Below are 18,788 nucleotides of genomic sequence, written 5' to 3'. Positions count from 1 at the left end.
ATACAAGAAAACAGAAATTGCAAGCTTTGCAATAAAAAAAAAACCAAACCACATATGCTTTGGATATTTTACATACTCTCTGGTTCAGAAAATCCAAACAACCACAAGCAAAAGCCATTGGCACAAACTACTGTTCAAGACTCATCAAAAACATCAATTCAAGCCTGAACTGTGCAACCCAATCATAGTGTTTCTGAATTTAAAAAAACAAAACCACACATACATTTCACAATGGCAAGCGTAAACTGCCTTGGTGAAAGCCTATATAACCCTCAACACCACTTTCTATGCTTAGATACACATGGCAATTTATGCTCTACAGAAAGAAAAATGCCCTGTTCTCCAACTGTTCTACAACTCTTCAGCATATCTTCCATCTTTCTCTTCTCTGTCACATCCAGCATGGCCACATGTTCCTTGCTGAAATGCATAGCTAAGATCAGAGACTTAGAAACGTTTGGAACATGAACAACATAAGCAGTGACATAGGACTATATTCTCCTGACCATGCTAGGCAGCCAGGAGGAATACATTCCTTTATTTTTTCTCTTTCTTTCCAAGCTCAGATTCAGTAATTCCATCAATAGCTACTGGAAAAGCGACTTAACAAGAATACAGGTTTGAATGGAATTACCTTAAGTATATGCAACAGCACAGTATTGGATTTGAAGACCCAGGAATTCTCTTCCCCAGTGAAATACAATACCCAATACAGAAGAACAGATGTCAGAGACAGTATTAACTCAATATTCCTTGTTACTGCACACAAAAGTCAGGCTTATTACTAGTTTAATGAAGTTTTAAAATATTAAATGTCATCTTTTAAGGCAGTACTACCAGCACGTTAAGAGAAAATTATCTTTTTGCCCCTCAGTATATTATTACCTGCCTGCGAGGTCCACTAAGTTGATCTTGCTTGCAATTTCAGAGGGGAGATTGTTCTCCAATATACCCTGAAGAGAAAAATGTAAATAAATAAGATTATTCCTCTTAACTAATTAATGAAAATAAAAATAGATGTGCTCTTTTGTCTGAAACAGTTGTGCATATGACTGTCTCACTGTTTTTTTGTGACCTTGACCCACTATGTTCAAACCATTAACTCAACAGCTTTCTCACCCCACCGAGAAACTACCCTCTTATGCCAATTTCCTCTTGAAAAAAATCTTTACTGCCTAGCGACTGTGAAAGGCTTTCTTGTAGACCTTGCAGAGTTATTTTCCACTAATGTATTCCAAAGGTCTTTTGTGAAACTACTGAAAAATATCCCTAAATGTTCTGTGATTACAGGATGTTAGAAGTGTGAGATAGAAAAGGTCTATTGGATCACCGAACAACTTCCCTGCCAGGGAAAGATATAATTCCTCCAGAGAAAGGGTGCATTGTCCCTGGGAGAGTACTGGATGCCAAATGCTAAAGAGATGAGCACATCTGAAAAGCTGGACAGATAAAAGATTTTGGTGTTAAACTAATGCTATTCTTCAATTAAGGATCCTAAACAAATACGACAAATTATAACTTCAAACATATTCACACGTAATTTTCACAGCATCCTGGAGGGGGTATTGCATTTCAAAGGGCTGATTAAAACTTTAAACATCTCTTTTTACAGTGAGCCTTTGGCATCACTTCTGACTATTAGCTTGCATAAAGGAACAAGAATGCTTCAGTAAACACTCAACACATCAGGCGGTGTTGGAAGCGTAACACATCTGCAGTGTGATCCAAAGGAAAAAGGTAACACTTTCCGTCAAGATTATTACAAACAGCTCAAAACGGTAACAAGTAAACAAAGCACAACACACTGAACAATGCTTTTTGAGAGTGAAAAGGAAGCTGGACCATTTTTTGCTAACCTGAGTGTAGTGGATGGTGAAGATAGCATGGGATCTGCTGCTGGCGTTGTGAATATGTGTAGCTGCTGTGATTCTAGAAAGAAGAACAAACCATTCAGTCCGAAAGGTTTATTTGCCAGTATCCAGGGAAAACAAAAGTAACAAGTACAGCAGATAAATGAAGATGACTGAAAGCAAAACTTGAAGAATATGGTAGGCTATATTCCCAGGTCTGATCACAGAGTATTTGGCCAAGGACTCTACTCCCTATTACTCTCTGCTTCCTACACCTCCACGGCCATGTAAGCTGGCACTGCCAAAAGCTACAAGTAGTCTAGTGCATCATGGCTGTAAGTGAGCCTAAGCTGAGGAAGCAGGAGAACGTGATCTCGTCTCCAGACATTGCAGGAGGAAGACAAGCAACTAGGTAAAGGGCAAAAGACAGTGAACAGTTCCACTGTAGGCAGAGAACGTAAAGGAACAGCACTGAAGTTTATAAAGCAAAAGAGAAACAGAAGGTGCCCCAGGATTTGGAGGAGGAAGTGTTAGTACTCACTTCTCACCTCTGACAGCACACAGGGTAATTGGAGGGCAAGTTCACAACTCTACTACTCATAAGCCATGTGAGCATTTTTATGGGAGAACATACATATCGGTTTCTCATATATTCTATGATAAATGTGGTGTACATTTTTATTTTTTTAACTATTCTAATAATATTATCTAGATTCATGGGTTGTTTTGCTTTACACAGCACCAGGGCTATGCTTCTGGAAATCTGTATTTCCTTCATTTCAAATATTTCATTCTTAAGCATTTGAGAGTAAGTCTTGCAAAGCGTCAAGGAAAAAATAATAAAAGAGTCACAATAAAAATAATTATTGCATGTTGAAAATCATATATGTTTATTTTATAATGGAGGGGTGCAGCCAGAGCTGAGCTGGAGATCGCCTGATAAAATCAACTGGCAGAAAAAATGCCTTCAGTTAACTCTGCTTGTTGTTAGTACAGGAGCTGCCCTCTCCCCCAGGAAAAGCAACACCCATGTTCAAGAGGAGCTTCCCCTGCTATCTTTCTTGTACCGTCAGACTTGGAGCCCTCATGCCCCATCTGCTCCTCTCCTGCTTCCAGCCATATTGGGCAGTTGCAACACGCTCCCCACCTTCTGTATCCCCAAGATCTTGCTGATGCCCATTTGGCACCAAATCCCAGACTGTAGATGTTTTAAATTAATTTGCTTGCATTTACAATGTGCTAATAAATACTCTGCAGAATAAGTCATAAAAATAAAGACTAGAAGTAAACAGGAGTTTCCTATATATTCCAAGTAAACTTTTGAAAAGTTAAAAAAGGAACAAGTTGCTTGGTTTCATGCAAGTGACAAAGGCTGAAACTTCAGCATCACAAAAACTCACACACAAAACATTGAAGCTCTGATTTTGTTTTCTCTAAATCTTCTATTTCCTTAGCAGAGACAACTGTAGGATTACACTAGTAGACACACCGGAATTTTGTTGTTGTTGTGAAAAAGTCTGTTCTTACCAGAGTTGCATCTATTGACTGCTACAAGCAGAAGCAGCAAAATGTAATCCTCTGTATATTCTACATTTTTGTGATAATGCAGCTTAGTTTTTCTTTACTTCCCAGCATCACTGATATTCTAAAATCCTGACCTCTCTTATGATAAGACTTAATATCAATTTTGGAACTGTGATTTGTATTTGGAGGATCCTTTCAAATACAACTCTTTTCCGTCACTGTAATGGCAGTTGTATTGATATCCAAGGCTCCCTGCTGAAAAAGTAAAAGAAGTGTCTTGACTAATAAGAGCTGAAATTGTTGGCTTCACTGGTGTGCCAATTTCCACAGTTCTTTTGGACCAAATGTGCATGATTTGGATTAAGAACTTAAAAAAACCCAAAACCAAAACACCCACAAAGAAAATCCCAAAACCAAACAAAACAAACAAAAAAACCCCACACTTATACAAATGCTTTTAGACATTAAATAAAAATACACTATCTTTTCAGAAGTTCAAAATCACTAAGTTACACTAACAAGTGAGTGGAAAGCTGTACAGTCCAAAGTGTCATGAGAAAGTAGAGGAGAAAAACTGAAATCTGTTTACAGCAAGATGTTTTCCTGGCATGCAATTTTTATCCCAGACAGATGGTTGAATTTTGTGGGTATGTCAACATTGAATCAGTTTTGAAGAAACAACTTCATGAGTACTTGTAGCTCTTACTGTGGATAATATGAGGTTTTGTAACATGTGTAAATCATGTGCAGGATGACAACGAACCACTGGCAACACTGTCAGTTAGATAAACATCAATGAAATCAACACATGGTGAAAGAAGTGTCAAATAAAGACAGATCTGGTTTGTTTTATTGTTTTATAAAATACCTTTTAGCTATTCCTTCTTCTAGAAGTTCTACAACTTGCTTGTAGTCTGTAACTAAATGTTGAGTCAATCCTGTAAAAGATTTAAAAAAAAAAAAAACCAGTTAAATGCATATTTTTCTCAGGAAGTTTCAGTCAGTTTGCCCAACAATTTACCCAACATCAGGAGCATAAGGATGTTCTGCTGGGATGCCAGCCTGTTTGCCAAGTAAACTCTCAACTAGAGAATCTTTTTTTCAAAAATAAAATAAAGAATTGCAATCCATCCTTCAGATGCAGTGACATCACTACAAAAACACCCTGTACCTTCAAAGTGGAGACCTTTTTCCAATTTGTCTGCAGAATGATGGTATTTAGAAAATAGTATAACTGAAACTCCACAAGAAATTTTCAGCTATGTCACTGCTACTAATCGGGTACAGATGCGTTAAAGAAGCTTTTTGCCATTACCTCTGGAAAACAGCTCTACTAGCACAACTAACAGATTTAGGAAGCAATTCCTGTGAATATTTACCACTTACTTAACTAGGCTTCAGCCTGCAACAGTTAGAAGTCTTCACACTCCTTTCTCCCCAGAGGGTACCCAAATAATGATATGAAACATCTTGCCTTTTTATATCTTCTGCTTTCAGGGCTTTTTTTTTTTTTTTAAAATCGGATTTTTTGTTGAAGGGGGAAAAACCCCACTGAAAAGAAATGCAGGAAACCCTGCACAGCAGAGCCTGCGGCCTGGGAGTTGTGACGGAACAGGCCCCCGCGGGTGGAGGGCAGTGTGCTGCTGCAGCGCAGCCCCTTGCAAAATGCAAACCCCAGCAGGCACAAAATGAACCTCAACGGGCTTGTATTTCACATAAATCCAGTTTAATATGCCTCGTTTGCTTTTTATGGTGATGGGTAGTTATCATTTATTGTACTGCAGTGACTCCGACGATCCACCTGAGCTGTGAAGCAAGTCTTTGTCACACAGTACCTAGGAAAACACGCCCTTGGAGAACGTTTTACCCCACAGCTGGCATCCAGGGCTACTTCCTCCCTTGACACTGATTTAGGTTTGGTTTGTATTACTGCAGGTCACAAAAGTATGGATGAAGGCAGAGTATTGAAAAATGTGATTTATTTGGATCAAATAATTTATCTACTGCTAGGATGTAAGTCAAGACAAATATAGAATTCAGCAAGAACAAAAAAAATGCTACTGCCACTCTTAGAGAGTCTATCCTTCCGTGGTAAGAGCTTGCTTGACTTGCAATGAAAGCCAAAGATGGGAATTTATTTTAGTCCTCTACCAACTGACACACATAAAGAAAACAAAAAAGGATTTTTGGATCACCCACACTTTTAAAAACCCCTAACTGCAGTGTACTTCATGCACGCTCGCACACACGCCAAGTATAGGATGATTTTCAAACAAAAGCACTTCTTCTCTCCAGCGTCCCTTTACAATACATTAATTCCAGAAGTCATCACATTTTCCATTTGAGAAAGAGGCCCATTAATTTTCCAACAGCACTGGGATCTTCAAAGCTCAGACTATGGAAACTATCATACATTGTTTTCCCAGACCCTTTTTCAGGGTCTTATTTCACTGAATAAAAATCCAGTTATAAAATGGAGGCAGGGAAGAAATGCTTAGCTATCTACGTTTCCACAAGTACTAGAACAGTGAATCCAGCACAGAGTTCAAAACATTTAGTTTTTCAATAAGGTAAATTAAATACTGTAAATATTGTTTGAAAAGAAATGACAAAGTGTTCTGTTGGCTGCTAGAAAAAGAAAGGTAATTTTCAAGTCCCATAGAAAGATCAAACACACTTGATCATCTAGAAATCTGCCTCTGAGTAAAACAGGATCTCCCCCAGAAATCTGTTTCAGAGTAACAAAATAGATTGCATCATTTCCTGACTTAAGAGTGTCCGATTCCTTAACAGTGCAACCATCTGTGAGGAAGAAGTTTTGAAACGATTCCAACCCAAAGCACTGAAACACTTTCAGCATTTTAAAGGCTACAATCTCACAGCCTTTACATGGAAAATGATGGGCTGGAAAGTATTCACAATACTTCAGTGTTCAGAGTTGGGACTTCCCGGCTGGACTTGTAAATAGAAAATGCATTGTCCAGAGCACCTAAGCATCCTTACAGGGGTTAAGTTTTCTGATTTCCTCTCTGTTCTTTGTCCTGTGCTAACTGTACTCTGGATATCATTGACACCAACCACACAACTGACAAACTAACGATAACACTAAGGAGTTCCTGATCTAAGTCAGCAACCCTTAACATTACTACTAATGGTTTGCAACAAGTATGCAAATATAGATGCTAGTCCCTAACATACTGGATCTATGGGAAATTAAAGAAAATTTCTGAGCTTTGCTGATGTTCCCCATGTTTATTTCTCCCATACAGCAAATTATCAGGAAGGCGAATACAAAAACAAGCTCCCCTTTCTACTAAACTTGCTGATAATCCTGATCTCAGACATCTAGTTATGGGAAACAATATTCCTGTGCTCTAATCCTGAACAGAGAGACGACACAGAAAACTGCCAAAGACTACTTCAGCACGCAGAAGGCCCTCACTACAGAGAACAGCAATCTTTCATTGAAGCAATATATTACTGCAGTTGAGAAGGGCATTTCGTACCAGTGTTGTGAACTATTTCATTTTCTTGAATTTGATGTTATTAAAATCAAGCTGACTGTACTCCTCACCTGCATTCAAAGGACCTCTGGACTTTCTCACTGCTGCTTATTTTTGATGTGAGCTAATAAGTGCAGTTCCAAAATGAGCTATGTAATCACACCTTCTTTATTAGTCCGTTTCCTCAAAAGACACCAGGGTTCTCTCTAGTAAAGCAAGCAAACTGTTGAAGTTCTTCATTGCGTAAACTGTACATAAGCATGTTTATTTATTAATATATACTTACATACACATATCTAAGAAATAGAACTATGTCATCTGACTGTTGCCACAAGCCACTGACTCATCAGCCTGAAACCTTTTCTGTTCACATGCTCTCACAACAGCATCTAGTTACACCGCCTGATGCCTTCAGCAGAGAAATTACTTCATTTTTCATGCATGTGATCAGTTTTTCTAAAAATGCAAATCACTTTTATCATTAAAATTTTTTTTTTTTTCTTACAGGCATTAACACTGATTTTGGGAGGCTGTCATAAGATACAGAGGGAGAGAATCTTCTAAAATAAAGTATTCATATTGGATTTACAAATGTGGCCAAAGCTGTACCTTTTTTTACATCCTTTCCTCTTATTTTACAAAATCTTATCAATTGGGAGGTTTTGTGGGATGTTTCAGAACTCGAGCATAAAAGTGTTCCACTTAAAATTTATAGTTCTGTCTATGTACAAAATCCTTATTCAAAAGGGGTAAAATTAAGTTTAAAAAAACCAACAAAACACAACCCCACCCCAAAAAAACCCACCACAACAGAACAGGAAAGGAAGTGACAGATTTGGCCTGGAAGGTTTCAGATGAAGACAAAATAGTGACAAAAGGCAAGCCAGCCCATTGGCAGAACCTATAACTTCGTTTTCTTTTAAAACAAGGAAACTCCATTATATTCAGCCAAGGAATCACTGGAGATGTAAGGCCTCAGAAAAGGGATGGAAATTGCCAAGGAAGGAAGCAGTTTAAAGACCTTTTCTTGTGTGGTGAATGAGCAGCTGCTAAAAGAAAATAATTAGTATCTGTTCTCTACCAACAATGAAGTTGCCCGATAACAAGCAGGTAGAAAGAGAATCTTGGAAAGACCTCAATAAAGGCCAAATGTCTGTGAATCTGCTTTTCAAAGAATGTAAGTTTGCCATACTAATGAGGCCATCAATTCATCTATTTTCCAACTCTCCTTAAACAGAATGCTGATGTGCTGGGAAAGCACAGCTGAAATAACCAGAATGCCAGACACTCCCTTGTGTATAGGACCATGCAAGTTCAACACTTCCCAAGTACTTATTTCAAATTTTGAGAGAAGGAATTGGTAACAACTGTCGGTTGTTAGATATACTATGGCCGATATTGCAGGTGCCCAGGGAATTACAGGTTCCATTCAATTACACGGTCAAGTCACCCTTGTCTTAATCTCTGAAGTGAGGGTAACAATCCAACATGTAATGCCATGATAAAGACAAAGAGAGGGAGAACAAAAGGAATTCACAGAACAAAGAGATAAGAACTCAATTTAAAAGCCAGAACAAATCTGTATTTGAACTGACGTGACAGGACCAATAAAATTTTGCGTGATATGCATTTTGCACACTAGGTGTTACTACCCACTTGGTGGCCAGCCAAGCAGTTGCAGAATCAGTGGTACCAGAGGCAACTTTGGAATTCTGTGCACTAGAGATTAAGGCACACTGAAAAAGAAACGTATACATTTACTTTCTAAACAAACTGACTAATTTTTGAAACTTTCATCAGCCTGGAAAAGGCTCTTCCTTCTGATCTCCACCATAAAACTACTCCGTATGACTTCACCGGTGCACTGATTTTGAGACACACGCCTTTTGTCAGTTGGTCAGATGAAGGGCAACACAGCAGGCAAACTTTACATTGGGAGCCAATCAAATTACAAAGTATCAATCTTCGATCTTCAATCTAAAGCCATGGAAAAGCCTGAAGTAAAGGCACTAATCAAAAGTGAAAATGAACTGGAAGCACAAAAATCAATGAGCGAGAAGGTAAGAGCTAAAATAAGAAAGACAACTGAAACAGAAAAGATACATGTGGTGTTTTTTCCATCTGTTCTGTGTCTCCTGATTTGAAAGTTACAGTTCACTAGCAAACACAAAGCCACCTGAGACGCTGCTGTTGCAAGCGTGAATTAAAAAGCGTGTGATGTTTTTAATCATACAATGCACCTACATTACCCATCCTGTGCTTTATCAGTGTGATGAAGAAAAATTAAGCTTATTGGGATCTCAGTTGGGTAATGCTGATTTTTCACTGCTTCTGACAGCCTGGCCTGCAACAACAAACAGTTGCATTTATCTACCTTTTTATTGTTATTATTTTATATACATATACTGCTGCCAAGGAGTGAAACAGGCATGGAGGGGCCTTAGGCTGGTTTGAAGAACCCATTTAGAGCTGATGTTGGTGGATTTCTTGATTAAGTTCAGATTTATTTAAAACAAAAGAAAGCAAAACACTATGGCTCACACACGACCTATGCCTGGAAAGGCAAACAGAAAAGTGCAGGATATCCAGTCAGTGAGATAACAGAGGCAAAGCTTTCAGCGTATTACACGTTTCATGTTAACAAGCAAAATATTTGAGGAAAGTAACCTTTGAAGAGCAGAAGCAATTAGGATCATGCCAGGAACATACGCAAAGATACATACAGACCTGATAGGCATTTACTGAAATTCTCATGTTAGTTGTGAAGCCGGTTCTCACCTTGTACATATGGTCCTGTTTCAGGGTGTTCTCGCACTCGAAGTGTGTAAGGTTTCTTTTGGTCTGATTGTTTTAACAAATCTCGGACACGCTCATTATAGATTTCAAGAAAACTGAAAAGCATGAAAAGAAAAAAAAGGATGTTAAATGTACACAATTAAAAAAAAAAAAAAGAGAAAGTATATATTTAGACGATGTAACTACCTGAATTTTACATAGATCTTTCATGACGATAATGAAATTATAACAGAGATAATGAATTCATTTTCATTATCTCTGTTACTGGTGCCTTCCCATGCAGTGCACGTAGAAAGAACTCATAGTAGCAAATTTCCAAGAAGCAAGAGACATTCAGTATTTATTTTAAAAATTAATAAAATATGCTTTTGTAACACTAGTGAGCTCAAATCCCCAGACTTCCACATACAATGCTTCATTAGATCAATGGGAACCATAGAATCATAGAATGGTTTGGGTTGGAAGGGACCTTAAAGACCATCTAGTTCCAACCCCCCTGCCATGGGCAGGGACACCTTCCACTAGACCAGGTTGCTCCAAGCCGCATCCAGCCTGGCCTTGAACACTGCCAGGGATGGGGCATCCACAGCTTCTCTGGGCAACCTGTTCCAGTGCTTCACCACCCTCTCCATGAAGAATTTCTTCCCGATATCTAATCTAAACCTCCCCGCTTTCAATCTAAACCCATTACCCCTTGTCCTGTCACTACAGGCCCTTGTAAAAAGTCCCCTCCCAGCTTCCTTGTAGGTGCCCTTCATGTACTGGAAGGCTGGAACTATTAACAAGAATGGAATGTAGGATTATGGCTCAAATTTAAGAGTTAAACAAACAGGAAGTTAATTTTTAATGCACTCCTATTTCAGCTGTCTATACAAAAGTGAACAGACAAATCCAAAGAACCCTGTACTGAGATGGAAACCTAAACCAAACACTTTCTCATCCTCACTCTATGTTCTCCCCCTTGTTCCAAAAGTATTATTATCTGAGAAAACAGAAACAAAACAAACTAGTCTTTACTTTGCTTGATTACAGGAATATGTTGTTGAAAGTGTTCATAGCATTGCCCAAAACAGTGGTACACTTACCTGACCTTTACTCTGCAAGATGCTGTCTGGTCTGAGTAATCATCCTTCCTTGAAAACAGGCCCTGTACAAAGCAGAATTTTATGTAAATTTTAAATCCATCAAGAAAATCTGACAGCTTAAACACATGCAAGTGAAATAGAAAGGAAGTACCTCACATATACGAGGTGTCAGCCCAATGGATGCCTTCAAACAATAAACAGAAAAAAAAATAAACAACATACTTGCTCTCACTCTTGCAAAACTTATTTTTAAATAAAAAACAAATTATAAGAGAAAGACAGAATCTTAGTGCAGCATTAAAGTAGTGGCTGTATGGTGCATTACAACACAAACCGCCTTGGAGTGTAGCTCAGAAGAGCATGGCAATGCTCTACTACTCCAGCTGAAGCATCTTGCACACGTGCTGTGTAATGTCAGCTGTCTTAGCTTCAGTTCAAATGCTATTTATAGCAAAATCATTTTAGAGCAACTTATACAGAATCAGTGAAAAGTTTAGAGGCTTTGGTTAAATCCCAGAGCTGTTTCATGTAAAGATACTGGACATGTCTATGTCAGAGGTGTTGCAGTCTAGATGAAGCCAGACCAACACTAAAACTAGCTGGATTGGTCATGAATATTTTATTTTTTCCTTATTCTACTTTTATTTATTTATGCTACAGCATCACAGAACAGGCTTGGAACAGCTTTATGTTCTAGATTTACCAATATGGTCTGTCAGAGAGAATGGGATACAGGCTGTTAAACAGTACCCAAACTAGGCGATATAAACTTTGCCCAAACAGTCTACACAACACTGAAGTAACGGTGGTTTTTTGTGTGATGACTGTTCTTATGAGATGATTGCTCACACTTCAGTGATTGCAGTACCAACACACGCTGAGGAAGAGACTCTAAGGCATAGGTGGGAGCTGCTTGCTGAATAGCATGAAAGGCTTTTAGATGGCACACTTGAAATGGCTGTTTAGGGGAGAAAGTCCAGGTTCACCAAGTGGACCACTGTGGACATAAATTCAGTTCACACCAAATACTTGTTTCTTCCTAGTTTTGAACACTTTCACAGTGAATACATGTTTAATAAAGATCATATCAAAGCAGGGTTCCATTTGAGAAGGAAATCACTTTCTAAGTCAGAAATCTCTTAGAAACACTACACCTGGAAACTGCCTTGGAAATAAATAAATATTTCAAGACATAGTCATTCTGAATGGCTAAGAAATTTTCAAAATAATGTAATATAAATATCCTACTTTGTCACCTGTTAACTCCAATTTTAACAATTCTTCAGGCTTTCAAGGAGCTAAGCTTGATTTAGAACAAAATGAATGGAGAATCAAGTCATAACTGAACAAAATTCTATTGGTGATGTCTGTGGGGAAAATAGAATTTTAAAAATCCAAGCTCCTGGCAAAAGCAAACCATTCCAAAAGAGTCTTTTTCTTATCTTCAGGGTTTGATTGAATTTTATCCTTATTTCACCTTAAAAATTGAATCCCATGGGTATAGGAAACAGTAGTCCACTCACACAAACCGTTACATAAAATTTTTCTTTTTTTAGGGGCATGTTTCACAAACAGCCAAGAATATTACTGGATAGAGATCAAATTGCCTTGTCTTGCAGCAGAGTGCAGGAAATCCTCAGCTGACACCATCAATCTGAGTACCAAGGTGAAAATGCACTTTAAGTGGTACCTGGTAGACAAGAATCTTAAAACATAACAGTTTCTGCAAGCACTGTTCAAATACATTTCAAAACTGGAAGTGAAGCAAGTATTAGTTTCCACAGGCCAAAGGATAACTTCTGCAATAGATATATGTCTCAAGAAGATAATTAAGCCTGTTACAAAAGTATTCCTGTGAATTGTAGCCAGTTTTATTTGTGAAAGTAATTTAATTTCAGCACAGCTCAGACTGCCAAAAAATTATGAGAATGAATACTTTGTATTATCTTGAGCTAAATGTTTCTAAAAAGTAGAACAATTCAGAGGTATAGTTTTTTTTTACCCTTTATTAATAGCAATAAGATTCTTTCCTAGTAAGATGAAGGTTATCTAAAAGAAATACTTAAACTACACTATATTTTCTATTATTTTTAGCTGCTGCTATATTATTTACCTAAATGTAAAGGCTTGACTTACCAAATAAAACATGTACAGGCATTCTGTTCAACAAGAACAATAATCAGAGTCTAAAAAGAATGTGATGTTTCTGCTGGACATCCCTCCCCCAGCCCTAAATGTGAAATGAATGGCGTAACTCACAGGTGTTCCCAGCATTGTGTACGTTTTTCCTGAACCTGTCTGTCCATACGCAAAGAGGCAGATGTTGTATCCTCTAAATGCACCTGACAATACAGAAGTGCCAAGGTCCTGGAACACCTGAAAAGACCAAAAGAAACAAAGCAATCCATGAATAATATGGCTCCCTATAAACACTCTGCATTACTTGCAGCTTTAGTGACTCCTCAGGAACAAGGATCTTCACAGTGATTACCTTTCTGATTTATCAGACACACGTTAAAGTGCCCAGCATTCACCTGTTAGATCTTCCTCCTGATGCTGGTATGCCAAGCACCATGCTGACACCGAGCAATGTTCTTTAATTGTCCTTCCCTGCCTGCTATTTCTTATTTTATACTTAGACTGTATAAATCCTCGAGGATCTCCCCCACCCCAAATTTTTATGATCCTCAGCATAAATTTAACAGAAAGGCATGATCAAGGGGTCTTTGATGCAATGACATTACTAGGAGCATTAGGCATCAGAATTACACGTCAAAAGCAAAGCAAAGTCTATCCCATAGCGTGCAAGCAGACCTCACGTAGGCAATACTTCATGCTGACCCATCAGGTCAGTAAGCAACACCACCGAAGGCTAAATGCTTCCTTTTCTGTTCATGGCATATGCACAGTGATGTGCTGCCTTCTGCTCATCATAACACAGAGTCTGGAGCTGTTACCATCAAATCAATGTCTAGCTTCTAAGGGCTTCCAAAACTTGCACTGGTCCCACCCGTGGCTGCAAAAGTTGGACCACCGCAGCCTGAATACCCACACGGCAAGATCTGAATAGTCATTCCTCCTGCTTTCCCTGGTCCTTTTTCAGAGACACAGCTGCCCCACACTGTGACCATGTTCTCAGCACATCAAAGCCTTGCCACAGAGCAGCTGAAAAGACGCCTGCTAAGGTTCGCTAGGAAGTGCATGGCGGATCAAAGGGTTCCAGTCGGCAGGCTGCCAACACCTTAGCACAGCTTTGGCCTTTCAAAAGAAATGCTACAAGTGTTAATGGTTTTGCCATTCACATAGAAAACTAGATAGCATATATAGAGAGAGATTCAGATGATTTCAGTGTTTCACTACCATGAAATTTCATCCACTGCCAGGTAATTTGCTTCTCCAATGGATAGATAAATGGATCAAGCTTGATATAAAAATCAACAGTAAAACATATTTCACAGATATCACCACTTTACCCAAACTGCCCAGAAAAAAAGATTAAAAATCCCCTCCTGAGACTTTTATTTTCAGATCATATTTCAACTCAAACTGAGTTGAAGATGCTGATTTCTAGCTGAAGAATCAACACACTGAGTTGAAGATGCTAATTTCTAGCTGAAGAATCAGTAACATTCCCATCCAGCAGAATTTAGTTACCCCTGCTCGTACTTGTAAGGGTAAGTTTCACGTCAGAGAATCTGTTTCATTAGGATTATCAGACCAAGGAGCTTTTCCATCCAAAGAGTAATAGTGAAAGTCGTAAACAAAACACACGGACACAAATATAACAGACAAGGGGTAACAGAGACAGGGACAAACTCTCCAGTTTTAACACTCCAATGTACTGGACAAGACATTAAGAAACTAAAGCATAGCTTTGGAGAGTGCCAGACAGTTTGTTGGTCATGAAGTCCAGGGAGAAACAAGGAACAGGAGGATTTGGGATATTTGAGGTCAGCCTGCAGGGCTATGTAAAAGTTATTAAGGAATGTTTAAGGTGAGGGGGTCAGGAAGGAGAAGGGAGTATAAAAGGGGCTGGTCCCATGGGCAGGGACAACCTCCACTAGCCCAAGTTGCTCAAAGCCCCATCCAGCCTGGCCTTGAACACTTCCAGGGATGGGGCATCCACAACCTCTCTGGACAAACTGTTCCAGTGCTTCAGCACGCTCTCTGGGAAGAATTTCTTCCTGATATCTAATATAAATCTCCCCGCTTTCATTTTAAACCCATTCCCCCTTGTCCTGTCACTACAGGCCCTTGTAAAAAGTCCCCCCCAGCTTCCTTGTAGCCCCTTCAGGTACTGGAAGGTGCTATAAGGTCTCCCCAGAGCCTTCTCTGCTCCAGGCTGAACAAGCCCAACTCTCTCAGCCTGTCCCTATAGCAGAGGTGCTCCAGCCCTCTGATCATCTTCGTGGCCTCCTCTGGACTCACTCCAACTGGTCTATATCCTTCTGATATTGAGGGCTCCAGTGCCGGATGCAGTACTGCAGGTGGGGTGTCACGAGAGTAGAGGTAGAGGGGAAGAATCACCTCCCTCGACCTGCTGCCCACGCTTCTTTTGATGCAGTCCAGGATATGGTCGGCTTTCTGGGCTGCAAGTGCACACTGCTTCTGATATGCATCAGTGTGTGATTTTCTAGCAAACTTTAAACTGGCTGAGCTAGTGAGGAGGAGGTCCAGAGTCCAGGCAAGAATATTAAACAGGCGAAGAGCCCATCCTGATAGTCAAGGGATTCAGGGCAGGGATGTTTGTGGGCATATGCACATTTGCTAGTGAGCAGCACGCTGGGTCATCAGGCAAGTTGAAGACCTGCAGAACAGTTAAGAGAGCTCAGTGTCCAGGCAAGGTTATTAGATAGGCGGAGGGCCCATGTTGGTATTTAAGGAATTTGCTCTGCAGACCTGGAGAGCAAGTGGGGGAGTGTTTTCACTAGCAAACTTTAAACCTCATCATTTGAATAGGAAGGAGATGTGGCTTTATGCTTTTGCTTCATGTGTGTGCTGTGGGTATTATTAAAGGCAGCGCCTTTTGAGACCATCTGTGTAGGTGGCTGCATCAGTGACCTGCATCCTCTGTCCTAGTCAGTGCATTTTTGGCATACACAGTGAGACTAAAGTGGAAAGCAGCTGCCCCATCCATTAGAGTGAGAAGGGGATGGAGAGACCTCCAGGTGTCCAGGCACAAAGCACTGGCCTCTAGGAGCTGAGCAAGAGGAATCCCCAGGGCCTGGAGTCCACAGGAGGCAGTGGCCTTATACATCCCTGAACTGTATCAAGTTTATTATTGGGAACAACTTACTTGTGGTCTTGAATAATTAGATCAAAGCCAAGAGTCCAGAATATACACTGAGAACTGCTAGTCACTGGCAGTACATCTGGCTAGTAACTCTTCGTCATGGACAATATGCCATAGAAAGATGAACTTTTATGGACAGGAAGGAGAAAAAACTAATACTATTAGTAAAATAAATCTGTGGGGCATAATTGATGTGAACAAAATAACTGACCTATTAGCATGATGGTTAAAAGTTAAGATGAAGAGGCCAATCTACCACTTTTACCTAATAAGTAAATATTGCCCAAATAAAAAACAAATTAAAAAATATTATCACTCTACTTTTAGAAATGTCAGCATATGCAGGCATGGATACACATTATTTTGCTGCCACAAAGGTTTAGAATCTATATAAAGAACCCAGAAGTGCACAAAAAACCCAGAGATAGGGTTTAAGAAATGAATGCTAGAGAACAAAGCTCCTGAGAAGCACTTGGAAATGTCAATTTTAAGGTGACACCAATGAAGGAAAGTGCACAGTTTAAGTGAAGAGGGAAGTTTATGCCTAGGGACTTTAATCCTGGGACTCAGTGTTAGCATCAAAATGGGCTTAAAAAAGGGCTAGGCAATAATTGAAAGGCAACTAAGCAAGCTATACATTCAAAGCAACAGGCAAAAGAAGGATGAAAAAACAGAGCAACAATTACAAAGCAGTTTCTCAACCTTGTAGGCAAGGAGGAAAGGTTGCATTTGATATGGTAAGGAGAAAAGGAACTTTCTTCCTTCCAGCCAGCAGCAGAATGGAGTTACCACTAGAAACCTCTCTCAGAGCCATTACAAAAGTGGTGTTTCTCTTACCCACTTCAAATACAAATGTTTCTTGATTCTACAGCCAGAACCGAGGAAAAAATCATTCCTTATAAATCAAGTGGGAACCTAATATCAGAGATCTCTACCCCTCTTTCAAATTTAGTTCAACCCAGCCAGTTTGTTCAAGAATTATTAGGAAACATGGGCCAAAACCAGATAGTCACTGTAAAATTGTATTTTTTCAGAAAAATCAAGATAAAGATTGCAGTTTCTACCTATTCAGCAGAGACTAAGATTTCACCAGCTATTTTTCCTGTAGATTCTGTCTGCTCTGGACATTCTCCAGCTCACAAGGTGAAGACTTCATGCAGATTACAAACTTGACTGCTGTGGGCCAGGACATCTCTAAGACAGGACATTTAAATTCAGAGCAGAAGAAAGAGAAAGTTCCTCCTCTGTGTGTGTGTGTAGCTCAATGATTATCAGTAGCTGGGAATGTGAACATAGGGAAGAGGAAAGAATCCGATCTAAATTCAAGATGGCAAGAGCCAGATCTGAAGACTGACAGAAAACTGGGGAACAACTGGGTAAAATAACAACGACTGAGAACCAGTTAATACTGAAGGGAAGGAATGAGAAGAGAGTGGGACTGATATGAGGCTCTGAAAAAGAAGAGGGTGGTGGCATCAAACTGGACAGAGTTAAGGGAGGAAAGGTGGGACTAGTATCCATTGGGAACTGCATATCTGTGGGAAAGAAATTGAGTTTGGAAGCCAAAGTGCAGGAAACCATTGGGTTGGGTTGCTATGGAGGACAAAGAAGAGGGACAAGTGTGAAAGGCAGACGTTTGTAGATCTGGAATCCAGAGGGTCAGATTTTGGGGTAAACAATGGGACTGGAGTCAAATAGTATAAAGAAAAGGACTAAGAAATGACAGGATGTGTTATCTTGAAGTAATAGGAGCAAGGTGAGTCTGTACCTACTTCCCTTCAGAGTATCAATGCTGAATAAATTCAGGAATTTCACATGGCTAGTTGTACACAGAAGTAGCCTAAAACTAGCTGGTGTACTCCATATCAGTTTAGAAACCTGCACTTTACAGGGTGGAACCCCTTACAATAGAGGTAAATGCAGTCTAGAGAAGTACTTCGAGTTTATGACAGTTTCCTCATTAAGAACTGTGCTTCTCTCTGAATGTTCATAATGGATCTTTGAGAAGTAAATATAATAAACCAAAATCTTCACACAGTGGCAAGCCTTTGGGATAGCAATGCTAGCAATGTATCTGGACACTGAAGCTGGAATTTTAGAATAACAACAGCATTTTACTTCTAGCTCTGTTGTATGACACTGTGCAACTCAACATTTTAATGTTTCAATTTTCCTATAGATAAAGTAGGCATAATGTTATCCATTAGTAGCCTCTTCATTTTAGTGTACTGCAGGAAAAAAGAAGTGAAGCATAGCAATGAATTTATGGCTTGTTTAAAAAAAAAAGGAGAGTAATTGAAATCGAAGCTTTTTCTGTGCTAATATCAGAGGCATTAGCCCAAACACCCATCAGCATCAACAGCTGCAGTTTTTACAAAAAGTATGATGATTAATCGATTAATCATTCTGGACATATGTAGTAACACATTTCATGATCTAATGGATCAAATCATGGTTTCTGTTGGTCATAAGGAAAAGGAGAAAAGGAGGAGGAAGAAAAAAAAAAAAAAAGGATTCTTCTGCGATTCTTCCAAATCTCACTTTTGAAATTAAACTTATGAAACTTCAGGTAGATGAGGTTTTTCAAAGAACGTGAGTTGGATATGGCTTCCTGCAGAGAACATGCCATTTGGCTGAGACAACTGTGTCTCCCCTGCATGGCTGCTCTACATGATTGGCACTGTTTTTGTTCAACCCAATGACGTTTGTTTCAATAAAGCCTTAACTGGCTTCGCCA

General features: G+C 39.4%; 1 protein-coding gene across 1 annotated transcript in view; it reads right to left on the bottom strand.

Moving 5' to 3' along the window:
• The window catches only part of LOC104504408 (stAR-related lipid transfer protein 9-like), a gene marked incomplete at both ends in the record, with an annotated part of 53,960 nt that extends 40,826 nt beyond the window's left edge, over positions 1 to 13,134 (bottom strand). The window contains 7 exons of the mRNA XM_010151533.1: positions 886 to 953; positions 1,857 to 1,929; positions 4,243 to 4,312; positions 9,656 to 9,768; positions 10,759 to 10,820; positions 10,910 to 10,942; positions 13,018 to 13,134. Of these exons, the coding sequence (XP_010149835.1) occupies positions 886 to 953; positions 1,857 to 1,929; positions 4,243 to 4,312; positions 9,656 to 9,768; positions 10,759 to 10,820; positions 10,910 to 10,942; positions 13,018 to 13,134 (536 nt within the window). The remainder of the gene's footprint in view (positions 1 to 885; positions 954 to 1,856; positions 1,930 to 4,242; positions 4,313 to 9,655; positions 9,769 to 10,758; positions 10,821 to 10,909; positions 10,943 to 13,017) is intronic.
• Positions 13,135 to 18,788: the final 5,654 nt, after the last annotated feature.

This window comes from Eurypyga helias, unplaced genomic scaffold (genome assembly GCF_000690775.1).
Source record: "Eurypyga helias isolate BGI_N326 unplaced genomic scaffold, ASM69077v1 scaffold19065, whole genome shotgun sequence".
NCBI lineage: Eukaryota > Metazoa > Chordata > Aves > Eurypygiformes > Eurypygidae > Eurypyga > Eurypyga helias.
This window is presented reverse-complemented; position numbering and strand designations above follow the sequence as displayed.